At 36.1% G+C, this 14,347-nt stretch overlaps 1 protein-coding gene across 2 annotated transcripts in view; it reads right to left on the bottom strand.

Moving 5' to 3' along the window:
• Positions 1 to 14,347, bottom strand: part of TOP2B (DNA topoisomerase II beta) — a 64,188-nt gene that overhangs the window by 18,738 nt on the left and 31,103 nt on the right. For both annotated transcript variants that reach the window (XM_064444251.1, XM_064444252.1), the window contains exons 9-19: positions 13,321 to 13,422; positions 13,102 to 13,239; positions 11,408 to 11,546; positions 8,410 to 8,567; positions 7,566 to 7,691; positions 6,626 to 6,736; positions 6,434 to 6,539; positions 6,121 to 6,230; positions 3,314 to 3,406; positions 3,106 to 3,220; positions 587 to 708 (exon numbers count right to left, since the gene is read on the bottom strand). In XM_064444251.1, coding sequence (XP_064300321.1) covers positions 587 to 708; positions 3,106 to 3,220; positions 3,314 to 3,406; positions 6,121 to 6,230; positions 6,434 to 6,539; positions 6,626 to 6,736; positions 7,566 to 7,691; positions 8,410 to 8,567; positions 11,408 to 11,546; positions 13,102 to 13,239; positions 13,321 to 13,422 — 1,320 coding nt within the window. The remainder of the gene's footprint in view (positions 1 to 586; positions 709 to 3,105; positions 3,221 to 3,313; positions 3,407 to 6,120; positions 6,231 to 6,433; positions 6,540 to 6,625; positions 6,737 to 7,565; positions 7,692 to 8,409; positions 8,568 to 11,407; positions 11,547 to 13,101; positions 13,240 to 13,320; positions 13,423 to 14,347) is intronic.

Genomic DNA, 14,347 nt, shown 5'->3' with positions numbered 1-14,347 from the left:
TATGCTTATTAAAACCCCTGGGCTTCTCCAATTTTTCTAAAGCACTTCTCTGGAGGAATGAAAGGGGCACAAACTGTCTGCACTTACTACTACTTATTGCTTTTAAAGGGAGAGAAGAAGGGATGGAGAGAGACTCTTAATATGGCAACTCTTGCTAATATTTCAGATAAATACAAACAAAACAGGAGATAGAAATAATCTTTGTTCCAACACTGTATCAGGTTTTCAAAGAACAGTATCTCTTCTTTGTACCTTAAAAGACTATATTTCTTGTTTAAGACAAAAATTGTCCTAGTACAAATTGTTCCTATATTCCTATGATACAAGAACCTAGAAATAACCTAGGTAATTAGTTATCTACTATTTCACCACAACCGACAAACTATTTGGAATACCATTGTGCACAATAACTTGGAAAGAATAGAAATATGCTGTCTTATTAAGCTATATACTCTTTGGTTCATTTTCTTTAAAAGTCTGATTAGTAGACAGACAGTCAATAGGTTTGCAATTTCAATAAACATTTACCTAATATTCATTTATATAGGCTAAATATCGTCACAGCTTTACCTTTCTTCATACTCACCTCCCCATGGTGATAAGCTGACATTTCAGCAACAGAACCAGCCAGCTGAGCAACCTTTACTTCACGTTTATCATTTCTCTTAAAGCAAGTGAACAAAACTTTGCGTTGCCCTGGTTTTAAACCTGTTAAGAAGAATATCCCATTTTCAACACATACACAAACATATGTTTTTAAGTAACAAAATTGTTTGGGCCAATCATTTCTAATCTCCCAAAAGAAGCTTAAACATTAAATGGAAACAAATTCACACTGTAATATTAACCAAATAACAAATTAATATCTGTTCTTTTTAAAATAAATATTTTACTAAACTGAAAGTTACTAGAAAAGTGGAAACATAACCCTTTCAGCTAATTATTACTATGCAGCATACAGCACATCATTCTAAAAAACAGCAACTTTATCCTAAGTGTACAGCTTCCACAAGGCAAAATCTTTTTCCTAAGATTATCAACACAAATTCAGTGACAAATGTAACTGTAGCTTATGTGTATTTAAAGGACTCTGAAATTTTACTTTTTGTGTGAAATTCTCAGAGACTCATTAAAATTCCACACACAAAAAAAGTTATTTTTCTCCCTTTTAGATGTTTTAAAGTTTCAAGAAAGAAGCCAGTCTCTTTGATCTTCTGATTTATTTTAATTGTTTAGGCACACTTTAAGTGCAGCATCTGTGTGGAAGTGATTGCATCATTTTTTCTGCATGTCATCTAGAACTGATAACCAGCTCTAGATCATGCTTATTGATCTATTCAGTGTTTTAATTCACATACGTTTCTGAAATGCACTAAAATATTACTATGTGTTACCATTACTAACGTGGGTCAAATGTAGTAGCAAAAATTGAAAAAATAGACACTGACTCCAATCTCCATTTCATTTAAATATGTAACATTCAATATTCTTTACAATGGGCCTGCATCATATTTTCCTACCAAAGATTTACTGAATTTAACAGGCTTAGAGGATTTCCTTTACACAAGAGAATCACCAAGAAGAGTGGTAACTAGTAACTGTGAAGAGATAGTAAAAATGTTCTTTTCTTCATTTTTTCCTGCAGATTTGCCACCAGAATAGTCTGATGATATTGAAGAACAAAAACAATTGCTAGAGTACTACCTGCTGAACAGTTCACATATCCATACCCAGAATGCAGAATTACAGCCAAAGGTGGCAGAAACACTGATAGCAATTAGATTTAAAATATGTAAAATACGTAAAACATTATATGTATAATATTGTACATACTATATATGTCTAGTGTATACGATATATGTACAGTGGTATATGTGTAACATAGCAATTATATATAATATGTATGGTATTATAAATACAAACATCATATTACACGCAAAGATATAAATAAATAAATATGTTTCCTTCTCATTTTCTTACACTTCTGCAGGCACAATCTTGGAGAACTTTGATTCAAATGAGCAGTTATCTACTGTAAGCTCATTCTTTATTTTAAGTTACAGCAAAATCATTCTGCTGTTTCTGAGAAAGCAGTCAGGGTAGTGTGTCTTATCAGGAGCAATGACCTCTTGAAACATGCAGCTCTACAGTGAATCTTCCTCCAGAGCAGTAAACTATGAAATGCTTGTATAGAGACTACCAGTTAATCCGAGTACCCAACTATGGGAGGAAGTAAGTCTAGAGAAGCTGAAACAGAAACTGACATTCTTTGATTTCCTAGCAAAGTATCTGCATATCTAACCCAGCCTCATCCTGCAGCAGAGCTGGAGATCCATCCTACCAGGAAGCTACTACCCCTGTCCACCCATAAACTATCCCACTTTCATCTCAAATACAAAAAGCTCTTGCTGCATGAATATTTTGGAACAGGTCTGTAGTGTCAAGAAGGCTGACCACTTCCACTATAAAAAAATGTACTGGAAAATGGAGATAAACGGGTTTTTCACCCCATCCCCCCCAAATCCTCCAGGCCTTTTTTTCTATATCTTAGTAAGTATATGCATACTGACAATAATAAAAGCAGAAATTCCTGCTCATGCTGTCTGCGGGGTTTTACAAATGAAGCTGTAGTGTAGTAAGATGCTTCTTTTAACGTTCATGCCTTTGCAAGGGGAGAGTTAGTAAACCTGATTGACAGAACCCTAGCAAGATTACAGGAAACATTAGTAACCACTAAAACACTGCCTGTGGTATAAGACTGAAGGGAGAGAACATTTGCATTTTCATCTGCACTCAGCTGCCAACCTGAATTTTAATTACTATAAGCACTTAAAAGACTTGTTTTCTCTGACGGATCGACCAGAAACAAAGAACTTGTATGGTCTAGGGAATAGGTCCAGTTAAGTAAAAAGGCCGCACAACAACAGCTTAAACTTCCTTACAGAAAAAACATGGCAATTCCTTAGCGTGTGAATGATAACAAACAAAAATATAAAAGTTCTTATATTCTCTATTGAATGCATTGATTTCCAATACAAATCACAGGTTTAAAAACCAACAATAAAGAGGAATGTTCCAACGAAACATCATGAATTATCAGCTTACCATCAACAAGGGAAGGAATAGATCTCTCGTTGTCTGAATTTGAGAAAAGGATCAACTCCTTGTTAATGAAGTCATTGTAAGTCAAATGTTTTGTTGCTGTACCATATAAAAATTGCTGAAAAAGACACATGCATTACTCATTCAGTACAAAAACTACATTGCATTTAAATCTCACCAACCATATTTATTACTATTATCCAGGACTCACCTCAGGAAGGCCATGTAGCCGACGCTGTCGCCTGTCCTCCATGAAGTTTGTTAACCACTCTTTTCGGTCATCAATCTTCTTCTTACTGAAGGCCTGAAAAGATTCCAGATATGCTAAATTATCAGCATATATACATTTGCCTAATGTATGTTACTTTAGTCAGAATTTTAAGTGTACTGCACTATCTGATCAAGTATTCAATAATATGTATTTGGACAAGATAACCCATATAACTACTGTTTACGTTTAAGCAGTGGCACAAGCACATGACTTTTGGACACTGTCGCACAATGTTTTTCGAACTGACAGATCCCTCATTGATTGTAATTTAAATTTATATAACTTTCCTGAAATCTGTACACGATTAGAGAAATATTATTGTTCTTATACCTCTCTTCACATCCGAGTTGGCCTTTGATACACAAGTTAAAGGTGTTGGGATCTTCTCCCCAATAACTTTATGGTTGGTTTCATCATTTAGACTGATGTATAACCAGCTGTCATCAAGACAAATAACTAGTATTAGAAAAAATACCCCCCTCTTCTTGTCCTCTGTCTCCATGCCCTGCTTGCTCTGTCAGCCACAGAATGCCAATAATCTGTAGCTGTTCCTGAGTGGCTGGCCCTAGTCCTCTTCAGAAAACTGATAACTTGACAAAATTGACACTTCATTAGAAGACTAAGCCAGAATTTAGGCCAGCTGACTATGGGCCTTAGCCTTCAAGACAAGGTGTCACTTTAAAGCAACCACTTATCACTACAAAAAGACACAATAATGTCCTGAAAGACTTTGTCCTGTTACAGAAAGAGTTCCATGTCAGTGAGTTTCTTCTCCAGAAGACTAAGAGAAGAATATATAAAAACTGAATATATGGTTTAAGCAAAATTTCAACTACTTTGGGAAAATTTTGTGAGTTGTTGAAGTACTGCCTTTTTTTCGTCAGGGAATAACATAGAGCCTCCATCATGCCCCGATTTCAACCACTCCTGCATAAGACAACAGTATTCAGTGCTATCTTTTTTAAAGGAATCTAACTGGAGCACTCCAAAAGACCTCACTGAGTAGTTTCATTTCCTTGGAGACCACAGTATTATATAATAAATAGTAAACCTTAGTAACTTGCCCTCTGAGAATGGGACTAAGTGATAACACCCTATTTGCCATCAGATTGGCTTCCTTTGTGAACAAAGCTCGACAATTCACCATGTCAGATATCTGAAAGCTTAAGATTAGGCTTTTGTAAAAACACGACTAAATTCTTACAATTTTCTTCTGGCTGCTTTCAGTGTATCTATACTTTTTCTAGACCACTGAAATGACAAATGACCAAGAGATGGATCAGCATAAAAATTATTTTAATAGAATAAAAGTAGAATCAATAGAATTCAGAGTTGGAATAAAAATTATTCTCTGGTATTTATTCTTGAATAGAACAAAAAGGTTTTTTTCTTTCTCCACTTAAAACTGCTATTCTAAGACTTCATTTGCTAGCAAAAGAGTTCTTCAGAATGTTGAAGAATTTGCTTTGTGAAATAATTTTTATTTTCCTAGGTTACACTATCATGAGTAGGGCCTATAATCTTACACCATCTATGCCCAGAGGTAAATCTGGGGCTAGGATTATAGCTAGCAGCAGAGAAAATGTGGGTAGAAGTGTAAGTGAAGTGCCTGTTAACAGCTTCAGTACTAGTCAGTAGTTGTTCCCGATGTAACAGAGATGACTAATTTAATCCCAAATTGACAGATTATTATTTTAGACAACAGTGAGGATCAGCCCTGGGAGGTTATATGGCCTCAGATATCAGCCTGTATATGAAGGTCTTTTTGCAGAAATAGAGCTCAGAATTTTAATCAGGGAATTCAGGTCTCTCCACCAACTGGTTTAATGTATATGCAAATATCAGACTCCTTTTCCACCTAGGTTAACACATTTCTCTGGGATAAGGAACCATGGATTATATTTAAGTGTATCTTGGGCAGAAGTAAAATGAGTGCTACAAACAACTTCTGACACATCAGGCTGTTCTTCATCAGAACAGATACCTCCTATACCTTTCTGTTGGTAAAAACACACCATTTTACTAGATCCACAGTATAAGGAAAAAGTTGTTATGTAACGAAAAACTTCTTTTGTCTACGATGGTTATTTTCCTATTTTTATTTTTTCTCTCCTACCCTTTTTCTCCCTCTAATATAATCTACAATTAAAATAGTGAATTCAGGTAGATAAAAGGTGAAACATTTATTGAGAAAACAGCTTTGTACCAGACGCTCCATCCTTTGTCCTTCCACAAGTCTTTGAAATAAATAATTTGCTGCATACAATTATCTAACAGACTTCAAATTCAAATACGTAGAACACATGCATGAAGACACATATGCCACACTGATATATCTTCAATGAATAAATAGTTTATCTGACCTTATTTGCTCAGAAATAAAATTCAGATCCCTAAATAGATGTGAAACATCATTCTTCTGGGGCTCTGTTGCCTTACTCAAAATATTCTTTTGCATGTTCTGTCTTTAAAAGCAAGTCTTAACATAATATTTCTTGATATCCACACCACACAAAATTGATCAAAGCTTCTAAGCAGAAGGTACAGCTGATTTTGTAGTGTGGATAAAGCTCATATTCCAAAATCTAAAATCTTTTCCAAAAGCTTTTTTCTCTCCCAAAAGTATTTTCTTCAGTCACTCCCCCCCCAAAAGATAATCAAGCCCTGTTAGGAGTTCCTCATGTGCCATTTCAGTAAACAATGGAAATTAAAGCGTATCATATAAAAGCACTTTTACAAGTTCTTACCAGTGTAATGGCAGCATCATCTTCAGGACCAGCGTATCGAAATAAAATCCTATGTCTTTCCATATCAGCAAAATATTCTTTTGCTTCTTTAGCAGTGCTGGTACCCAAACCTGCACAATAAAATGAAATAGTTACTCCACATTCAAAATTTAAGTTTTGTTTTTTTTTTTTAACCCCTTTTCTTTTACTGGGAATATTATAAAATCATTACAGAAGATACTATAATGAAAACAGCTACAAATAAATAAATGAGTACTATGAAGTTTATGTATTTTTAGATCTTTGAGGTTCAGTTATTTGTTTTTAAACAAACCTTTGTAGTACTTGATCTTCCATGCTTTATGATTCTCCATATGTTTCTTCCACTCGTCAAATTCAGGAATACTATAGAATGAAAGTTCTTGCTTATTTTTGCTTGCCTTTAAAAAATAAAAACAAAAAGCCCTAATCAACTTTTCCATTGCATTGTAGGTAATAAATAAAATCTCATTAATAGAACCCATACCTTTACAATAGGAGTGATGAATTCCTCAAGAAAACCATGTTTCAACAGTGATGGCCAATTGTGATGAATAAAATTGATCAACAAGCCTTTTATGTGAGATCCATCCTGATCCTAAATCAGAACATGAAAATATGAGGCAATCTTATAAAATGTCAGATCCCCCCAAACCCCCAAAAAACCCCACGCACTGGCTTGGATGCATCAAAACAATGTCTGCTGACAGAAAACAGAAGGGAACAGAGATAGTTTTAATTTGGATTCCAAACTGGACCTGGGTATAGAACAGCCACCTGTGAATGGCACTATCTTTGAGCTAAAAATAAGATCTTCCAAGCCACGGCCACAGTTGCAGTTCAAAGGTTTCTTTGCCTGTGGCATGTTTTTTCTGAAACCTAGACAGCTCTCCCAGACACCATGGAGCTGAATCTTTGTGGAAGAAACCAAGCCTGGCCCACAGTTCTCATTGGTGTTAGGATGCTTGATAGCTCAACCTTTCTGGGAAAAAATAACAAAGCCTCACAAATATCCAACGCATAGGATTCCCAGACTTCTAAGACACACGCTTCATTAGGTTATCAAAAAATTGCCTACATCATCTCTCCCAGACTTTCCAGCATTACTAACTCACCTACTGTTCCCTTTTATCCTTACTTTCAACATATTTTTGAGTTATCAAAAGCATTATTGTTTATACATATTACTTTGGTGTCTCTGCTACTGTGCATCAAAGTTCAGTTGTTCATTTTGAGTAACAAAAACCAACATACAGATAAATTATTCCCATAAAGAAACCTCATACATTAGGGATTCCCTCTGAACATATCCATATTGTCATAACACAGAGGCAGGTTATAATGTACAAAAATGTTACCTACCAAATTGCAGCAAAACACATTTTAAGAAGCTCTGTACGTTAAAACCCGTGAAATTCATAACTGACCTGATCTGTCATGATCATAATTTTTCCATATCTCAAACTTTTCAGAGATTCTGGATCTTCATAGCTTTTCTTGTATTGTAGCCCAACTATTTTAATGATGTTGTTGATTTCCGCATTTTCCATAATCTGTGTAGAAGAGTTATTTTTGCAGTCAGTGTAAAAAGCAGAAATTCATAAATATCCCCATCTTTTTTAGGTGGGCTTTACAGCTACTTTTTCAACACACCCGTACCTCAACTTCATAACCTTTTTATCCCCAGCCCCCTGCAGCCTTCACACTTGTGACTATTTCTTCTGTACATGCAAATTCTCAAGACTGCACTACTCCCCTTTTCCTCTAGAGCCAGAGCACTGAGTTCTGAAGGCAGAGTGAAAAATGCATGTATCAAGAAGTCATCTCACAAAGCTGCCTTCTCTTTCCACTATTTCTATGGGCATCTGCAACCCAACTCTTATAATAGACAAAGTATGGAGGGCAGCAAAAGTAATGCTATGGGGCAATGCTGCTTCTACTGCCTCGCATTGGGAGTCAATGAAATCACATGGCAATGGAGAGAATATAAAATTTTAGGGGGTTTAAGTATTCATGTAAAATTTTAACATGAGTCATAGCAGAATTTCCTTGCACTTGTGAAGAAATTAACTTTATCATCCCAGGATTGTACTACTACACTTAACATTTCCAGGCTTATCCCAGGGTTTAAAGTAGCTGGTACTTTATTAAATCCCAGCCACAAAATTTTCATGAAAAAAACAAAAATTAAAATATTAAGATGTAACCCTAGAAATAAACAAACAGGAGACATCCATTTCTCAGCTAAAAGGAAATGACAAGACTACTAACCTGTTTGTGAGAAGCTTCTCGAACATTGAGAATTTTACCCCTGAGTGGGAATACTCCATATCTGTCTCTTCCAATAACACCTAAGCCAGAGACAGCTAAAGATTTGGCAGAGTCTCCTTCTGTTAATATTAACGTGCAGTCCAAGGAATGTTTGCCACCTACAGTCCAGGAAGACACAGAAGCAAGGCAAAAAACCCCAGAAAGCATAACTTTTAAACTCATGTAATAGAAATACAATTGAATCAGTCATGCGTATTCTTCTTACTCTGTGTCAGGCAATTTAAATAGGCTGAATTTCTATCTTTAGGAGTGGGCCTCCATACCACTAAAACTACACGAAGAGTATCCTTGCCCTTAGCAATACCTATGGATTGCTATGGACAAGGAGCAAAACAGACAAGATGGGATGCAATGTTGGTGCATCTTATGTAATGGTCCCCACATACCTGCACAAAAAAAAAAAAAGAGATTGCTTCTGTACCCTCACCATTTCATTTTTCTAGCTGCAAATTTCTTACACACATGCATTATGCATGTCTGAGGTATATACAGGAGTTATTTCCCATTCTGCGTTTCTCCTTTCCTCACAGGATATTTTCAGAAGTAATGTATTAAATTACATTTTTGGGGGTTTATTTTTTTATTGTCCATCAGCTGGAGCCAGGCAACTCTAAGAAAAACTCGATAGAAAAGCTCAGAACATTTGCACTTATACTTCTTATATGTCCTGAAGTAATCTCCCTGAAAGTATATCTTTATGCATCAGCTAAACCTTTTCTCCAGCTTACGGGGAGGTCTGAAATTCTTTTGAAAAGACTGTTTATAACTGTGCAACTCTTCACGATATGCGTAGTCACATGCACATTCACAGCAAATGTTAATATAGAAAAGAGTTGAATATTTTGGACCTAGAAATGATCATCACCTCTCACACACAGAAAGAGCACATACAGTCCTTACTTCACCTGACCCTGAGAATCCCCAATCCTTTCTGTTAAGATCACAAAGACAGAAAGACAGGAAGATTGATAGTTCTACAATGTTTTGTCTGTTTACTCATTAAAGAATTTTCTTGGCACCAGGACTTCCTTTTCCCCCTACATCAAGAAACCTCAAGCTTTCAGTCAGATGCAGTCACCAACTGAAGTTCATTAAGACAAGTTCTCAAGTGCACAGCAACCAACACACAATCAGCCACACCGAAGGAGTCACTCTTTTGTATAATTTTCTGCCTTCCCTTTCTCAATGAAAGCAGCTTTTTACTGACGTCAGAGATCCTGATTATATTATTCGCTCTGTTCTTGCACAAAAAGAATAGAGAAGTCCTACTGATTTTCAAGAGCAAACAGATGACCCATATGGCACTTTCAGTCTTTGAACAGAAAGGACTAAAGAAAGAACTTTTTACTAAATGTATTACTTGTGATCCTCCAATTTAAAACATCTCTGCCAGTATATATAATGCTTCAGAAAGTCAGGCCTAGTGTGAATATGACAACACATGTTGTATTCAGAAACTGAATGACTCTGCCTTCCTGGGTGTCCACCCTGTCCAATGCCTTCAAAGTAAGAGATGTAGATCTAGTATGTTCCAGATCTTCAATAAACCAATACCTGGGTAAGCCTTCTTGGGAGATGCAGAGTTCCTGCTCTCCATGTAAGAAAAACCAGGCAGCACAGAAATACCTGGGTAACAGGGATCCAAGCCATGCAAAACTTTAAGCATCAGTGTTGAGCCCAAATGAGTGTCTGCTTGCCTTCTTAGTTGAGGAAGTTTCAGGGTGAAAGGCAATGTATTATTTTATTCGCTCCCCTGTTAAAACTTCTTCCTTTCCCTCACCCTCAGTAAAAAAAACTGGATAAGAAGGTGATTTTGAAGCCTGACCTCCAAAGCAGAGCTTAAAAAAAAAACTTATGAAGAAAGTGTATCCAAAAACATTCACGACATTATTTATGAGCACTAGGCTTGATATCCATAAAAACACTGCATTTTTCCAAGCACATGATCTCTGAGGCAAGAAAAATACCAGGAGTATGCATCTGACTAAGGAATACAAATTCCACAAGCAAAACAATAGTTTAAGGAAACATGATTATCAACTTTTGAGATAAAATACAACATCTGAATAACTGGAAAAGTAATAAAATACTGAAGAAAACTCAATTTAAAAAGAAAAAAAATAACCGGAGCCCAAGGAATCAGAAAGAAAGGGGAAAAAATTAAACAGAACTCATCATCTCATCAAGTCATCTTTGACTTGAACACTGGAGCTCAAAGAAAAAAGCCTCTTTACCTGCCTTATGTGCTTTTACCTACTTAACCCAATTTCTCTGTCTTTGCTTAATATAAGGATGTATTAAAGGTCAACTAACATTAACACAGACGGGCAACATTTCAAGCTCTTTAGTCATACATGCCCCTCAAATAATGCAAGCACAACTCCCATCCCATTGCTATTGGCACAAAGATTGCTAGCTGATCTTGATTCCTTATCTGTGCTAGGAAGCAAGCCAGCAAAGATTGCCAGTTTGCCCTATATCCCCAGACAGTAACCTGATGGCATTTAAAATCTCATGAAAAAGAGTTTCTTGAACGATTCCCTCAGGTCTACACACTACGTCATCTACTTCCTATAGCTTATGACCCTATAAAGATTCTGATCTTCTTATATTAGAAAGGTCAAGAAAAGTAGTCACCTCCAAAATAGAATACTGGTAACACTATTTAGCTGGAAACCACAATTAGAAAATATGTGCTCTTTCGATATGGAACTTGACTGCCACTTTTATTCAACGTTATTAATTCTCTATCCTAGAGAGGATTGTGTTCCTAATATCAAATGCGTGACCATGCTTTAATTCTAGCTCTAGAAAGTTTGGAAGACTAGAAAGGTTTTTATTAAATATACATAGGATAAGAAATAAAGTCAAGTTTAAAATGATGGCGTCTCTGAAAAATCTATGAAACATTAAAGACATTAAAAATAAGTGCTCTTACCAGCATCATTAGCATCATCCAGTTTCGGAATGCCCTTGATTTTACTGTGTTTCACCGATGAACATTTTTTGTTCAGCTGAGTTTGTGCCTTAAATTTGACCCAATTCAAAATACTCTCTATGATACCACAGTTAGAGGCCTATAAGCAACAGATCAGATATGTGGTTGAGAAAAGCAAAGCTTCACACAGCAGATTCTTATCTCTCAATGTTAAGTCACCGATCTAACACTGTTTCTCAGAGCCCTCTAAATTTTTAAAACTGCAACATATAAAAGGTCAAGGAATTAACACATACTGTCTAGCATTTTATGCACACAAAACCAAACCACAACATTCACACAGCTTCTTTTCTACACCTTGTATAATTGGAGGAAGGAGGAAAAGTGGACTGAGACCTAATAAGAGGCTTTGTTATGTTGTGTAGTTGATGTGCTCAGACATTTCAAGTACTAAGCACCTGCTTCCTGGACTTTGACAGCAAAAAGTGACCTTATGGGATATTTATGATCATTTAAAGTTTCTTTGGAAATGACTGAAAATGGCCAAAAGACAACTAAATGCATTTAAGAATAAGGCTCTACACCAAACATTTGAGAAACTGGTATCATTTTAAGAAACACAACTGCAGAAAAACCCCCAACATATAGCATATTTTCTAAACTAAAACTGCTTTAGGCTTAGTTTCACATTAAAAGAAGATACAGGTGGAGCAAAATACTGTGAGCTTTGGCTTTTCATTATCCTCCATAATACAGTACTCATTGGCTAGAGATTCTGCTGGATGTTTAACATTTCTGAAGATACCAGAAACACTGCAAATCAAACCTACTGATAGAAATACAACTTACATAACAAAATCTGAAGAATGAATACAAGATTATGTTATTTTTTGCTGTAAGTTCTACCAGAATGTCACCAGTAACACAGAATTAGAAGAATAAGACACTATACAATAAGTTAAGTTTTGATGTCAATAGTATTAGCAGTGGCACCATTCTCCTTACTACTGGAGTTCCAGATATGCTACTGCCACTAAATAAGACTTAGTATAATGAGTTCTGGCTAACAGAATTCTACTCTTTCTTCCTTATATAAAAATGTAGTATAGGAAAAACATCTACCATGTATTTCTAAAAATACATTCATTTAGAGTAGCAAATCTTACCCTGTCTACAGCCCAGATTTCTAAACCTGTTGCCTGAGAATAATGATTACTTTGAATACTACAGCCACAATTTTGCATCTCCTTGATTACTGGAAGAATAAGTAAATGTGACATGTTCCTTCCCTCTCTTTTCACTTCAGTGTAAGAGAATAAGACCAATATCAAGCAATACGGCAGACAATATTCTCAACTTCAGAAAAATATTAACCCCAAAAATTGGTCAAGGCCTATGTTTAGGTTTTAAGAGTCAAATTCATTTCATGAATATAAATACCAGAATCTCTAACAAATGTGCTGATCAGGTGAAGTTTGCTTTTAATTCCAGGGCAACGGCCAAAACACAGTCATTGCTTCCGTTATTAAGGCCAGAGAATGAACAGAAGTTCCTCCATCCCATTTTCCTAGCATGCTAACATCACTAAAGTACCATAATGCACTAATTACTCTTCTGCTACATAACATACATACACTCGATCCAGTATGTCAACTCCTGCTTCACAGAAAAAAGGAGAAATATGCTTTACTTACTGCTTTAAAAAATTTCTCAGATAGCTGGCACTTGGACCCAAAACTTTTAGGCTGCAAAGTCATGTTTTCCTTTGTCTGGGAATCAAATGATGGGTTTTCAATCAAGCAATTAACAAAAACCCATATATGATTCTTCACCTGTTGAAAACATAGAAACCAATTTACTCAACAAAATTACTACATCCATCTTTTGCAATATTTTTGTATAAAGTTACTTGCCTGAAATGGTTTCACTGAAACTCCAGCTTTATTCTTCTTTTTCACCACTTCTATCAGTTTGCCCACAACCTGATCCACCACGTAATCAACATGCCTACCGCCCTTAAAGGGGGAAGATAAAAAACAAAACACAAAACCATTTAATTCCCAATAGCTTTTCGCATATTAACCAAGTTCTTGTACTCAAATTTGAAAATCCATGCACGTTAAGTTGCAGCATAACAATGGAAAGTTCGTTTTAAAGTTTCTCTCAAGCCATTCAGTCTTCATACAAGTGAGGATGAGGGATGATACACACAACAGAAGAAGCAGGAGACCTTTTATTCACTGTACAGTGGTGGACTTCAAATGTAGCTGCTTACACCTAAAGAGTATGGCAGATCTGAAAATTACTCTGTAGCACTGGGATGGCACCTGCAACACCACGTGGCTGTCAAGAGGTATCTTTTTAATGGGCACATAAATAACCTAGGACTAAAAACATCACAAGTTCGTTCATCAAATTAAACTTTCCCCATTTGGTTCACAAAAAAATGTTCAAGAGCTCACCTTCAGATAAACAGCACCCATGGCTATTCCTTCCCAAAAGTCATCTCACCTTTTCTTAGATGTATTTACATAACTCTTAGGATAAACGCTATTGGGATTCTTTGCTAATCTTGGGCTTACGAGAGGGCAAATTGCAAATAGCCAACCACAAGATCCAGAAAACTCTAAAAGAACAGAGCAAGATAACCTTAAGGAGATGAGCCGTTCTCCTTAAAACTCCCCAGAGGCTAAACCTGCTCCAAATTCATACTTGATGTAGCAACAAAAGACACATAACAGAGCACACAGTTAACCATAAACTGGCAAACTGACCCCTTAGGAGACCACAGGGCAATAACTTGTAGCTACATAATCACGTTGCCACCTGTCTTGTAGCAAACAAGCAGTCAGCTGGAGACCCTTACAGTTACTGCCCAAATGCAGAAGAAAAAAAAAAAGGCTTATAAGCAGTTTCTTGCATCATCATAGTGAACCATAG

Source organism: Phalacrocorax carbo, chromosome 2 (assembly GCF_963921805.1).
Source record: "Phalacrocorax carbo chromosome 2, bPhaCar2.1, whole genome shotgun sequence".
In the NCBI taxonomy this organism is placed as follows: Eukaryota; Metazoa; Chordata; class Aves; order Suliformes; family Phalacrocoracidae; genus Phalacrocorax; species Phalacrocorax carbo.
This window is presented reverse-complemented; position numbering and strand designations above follow the sequence as displayed.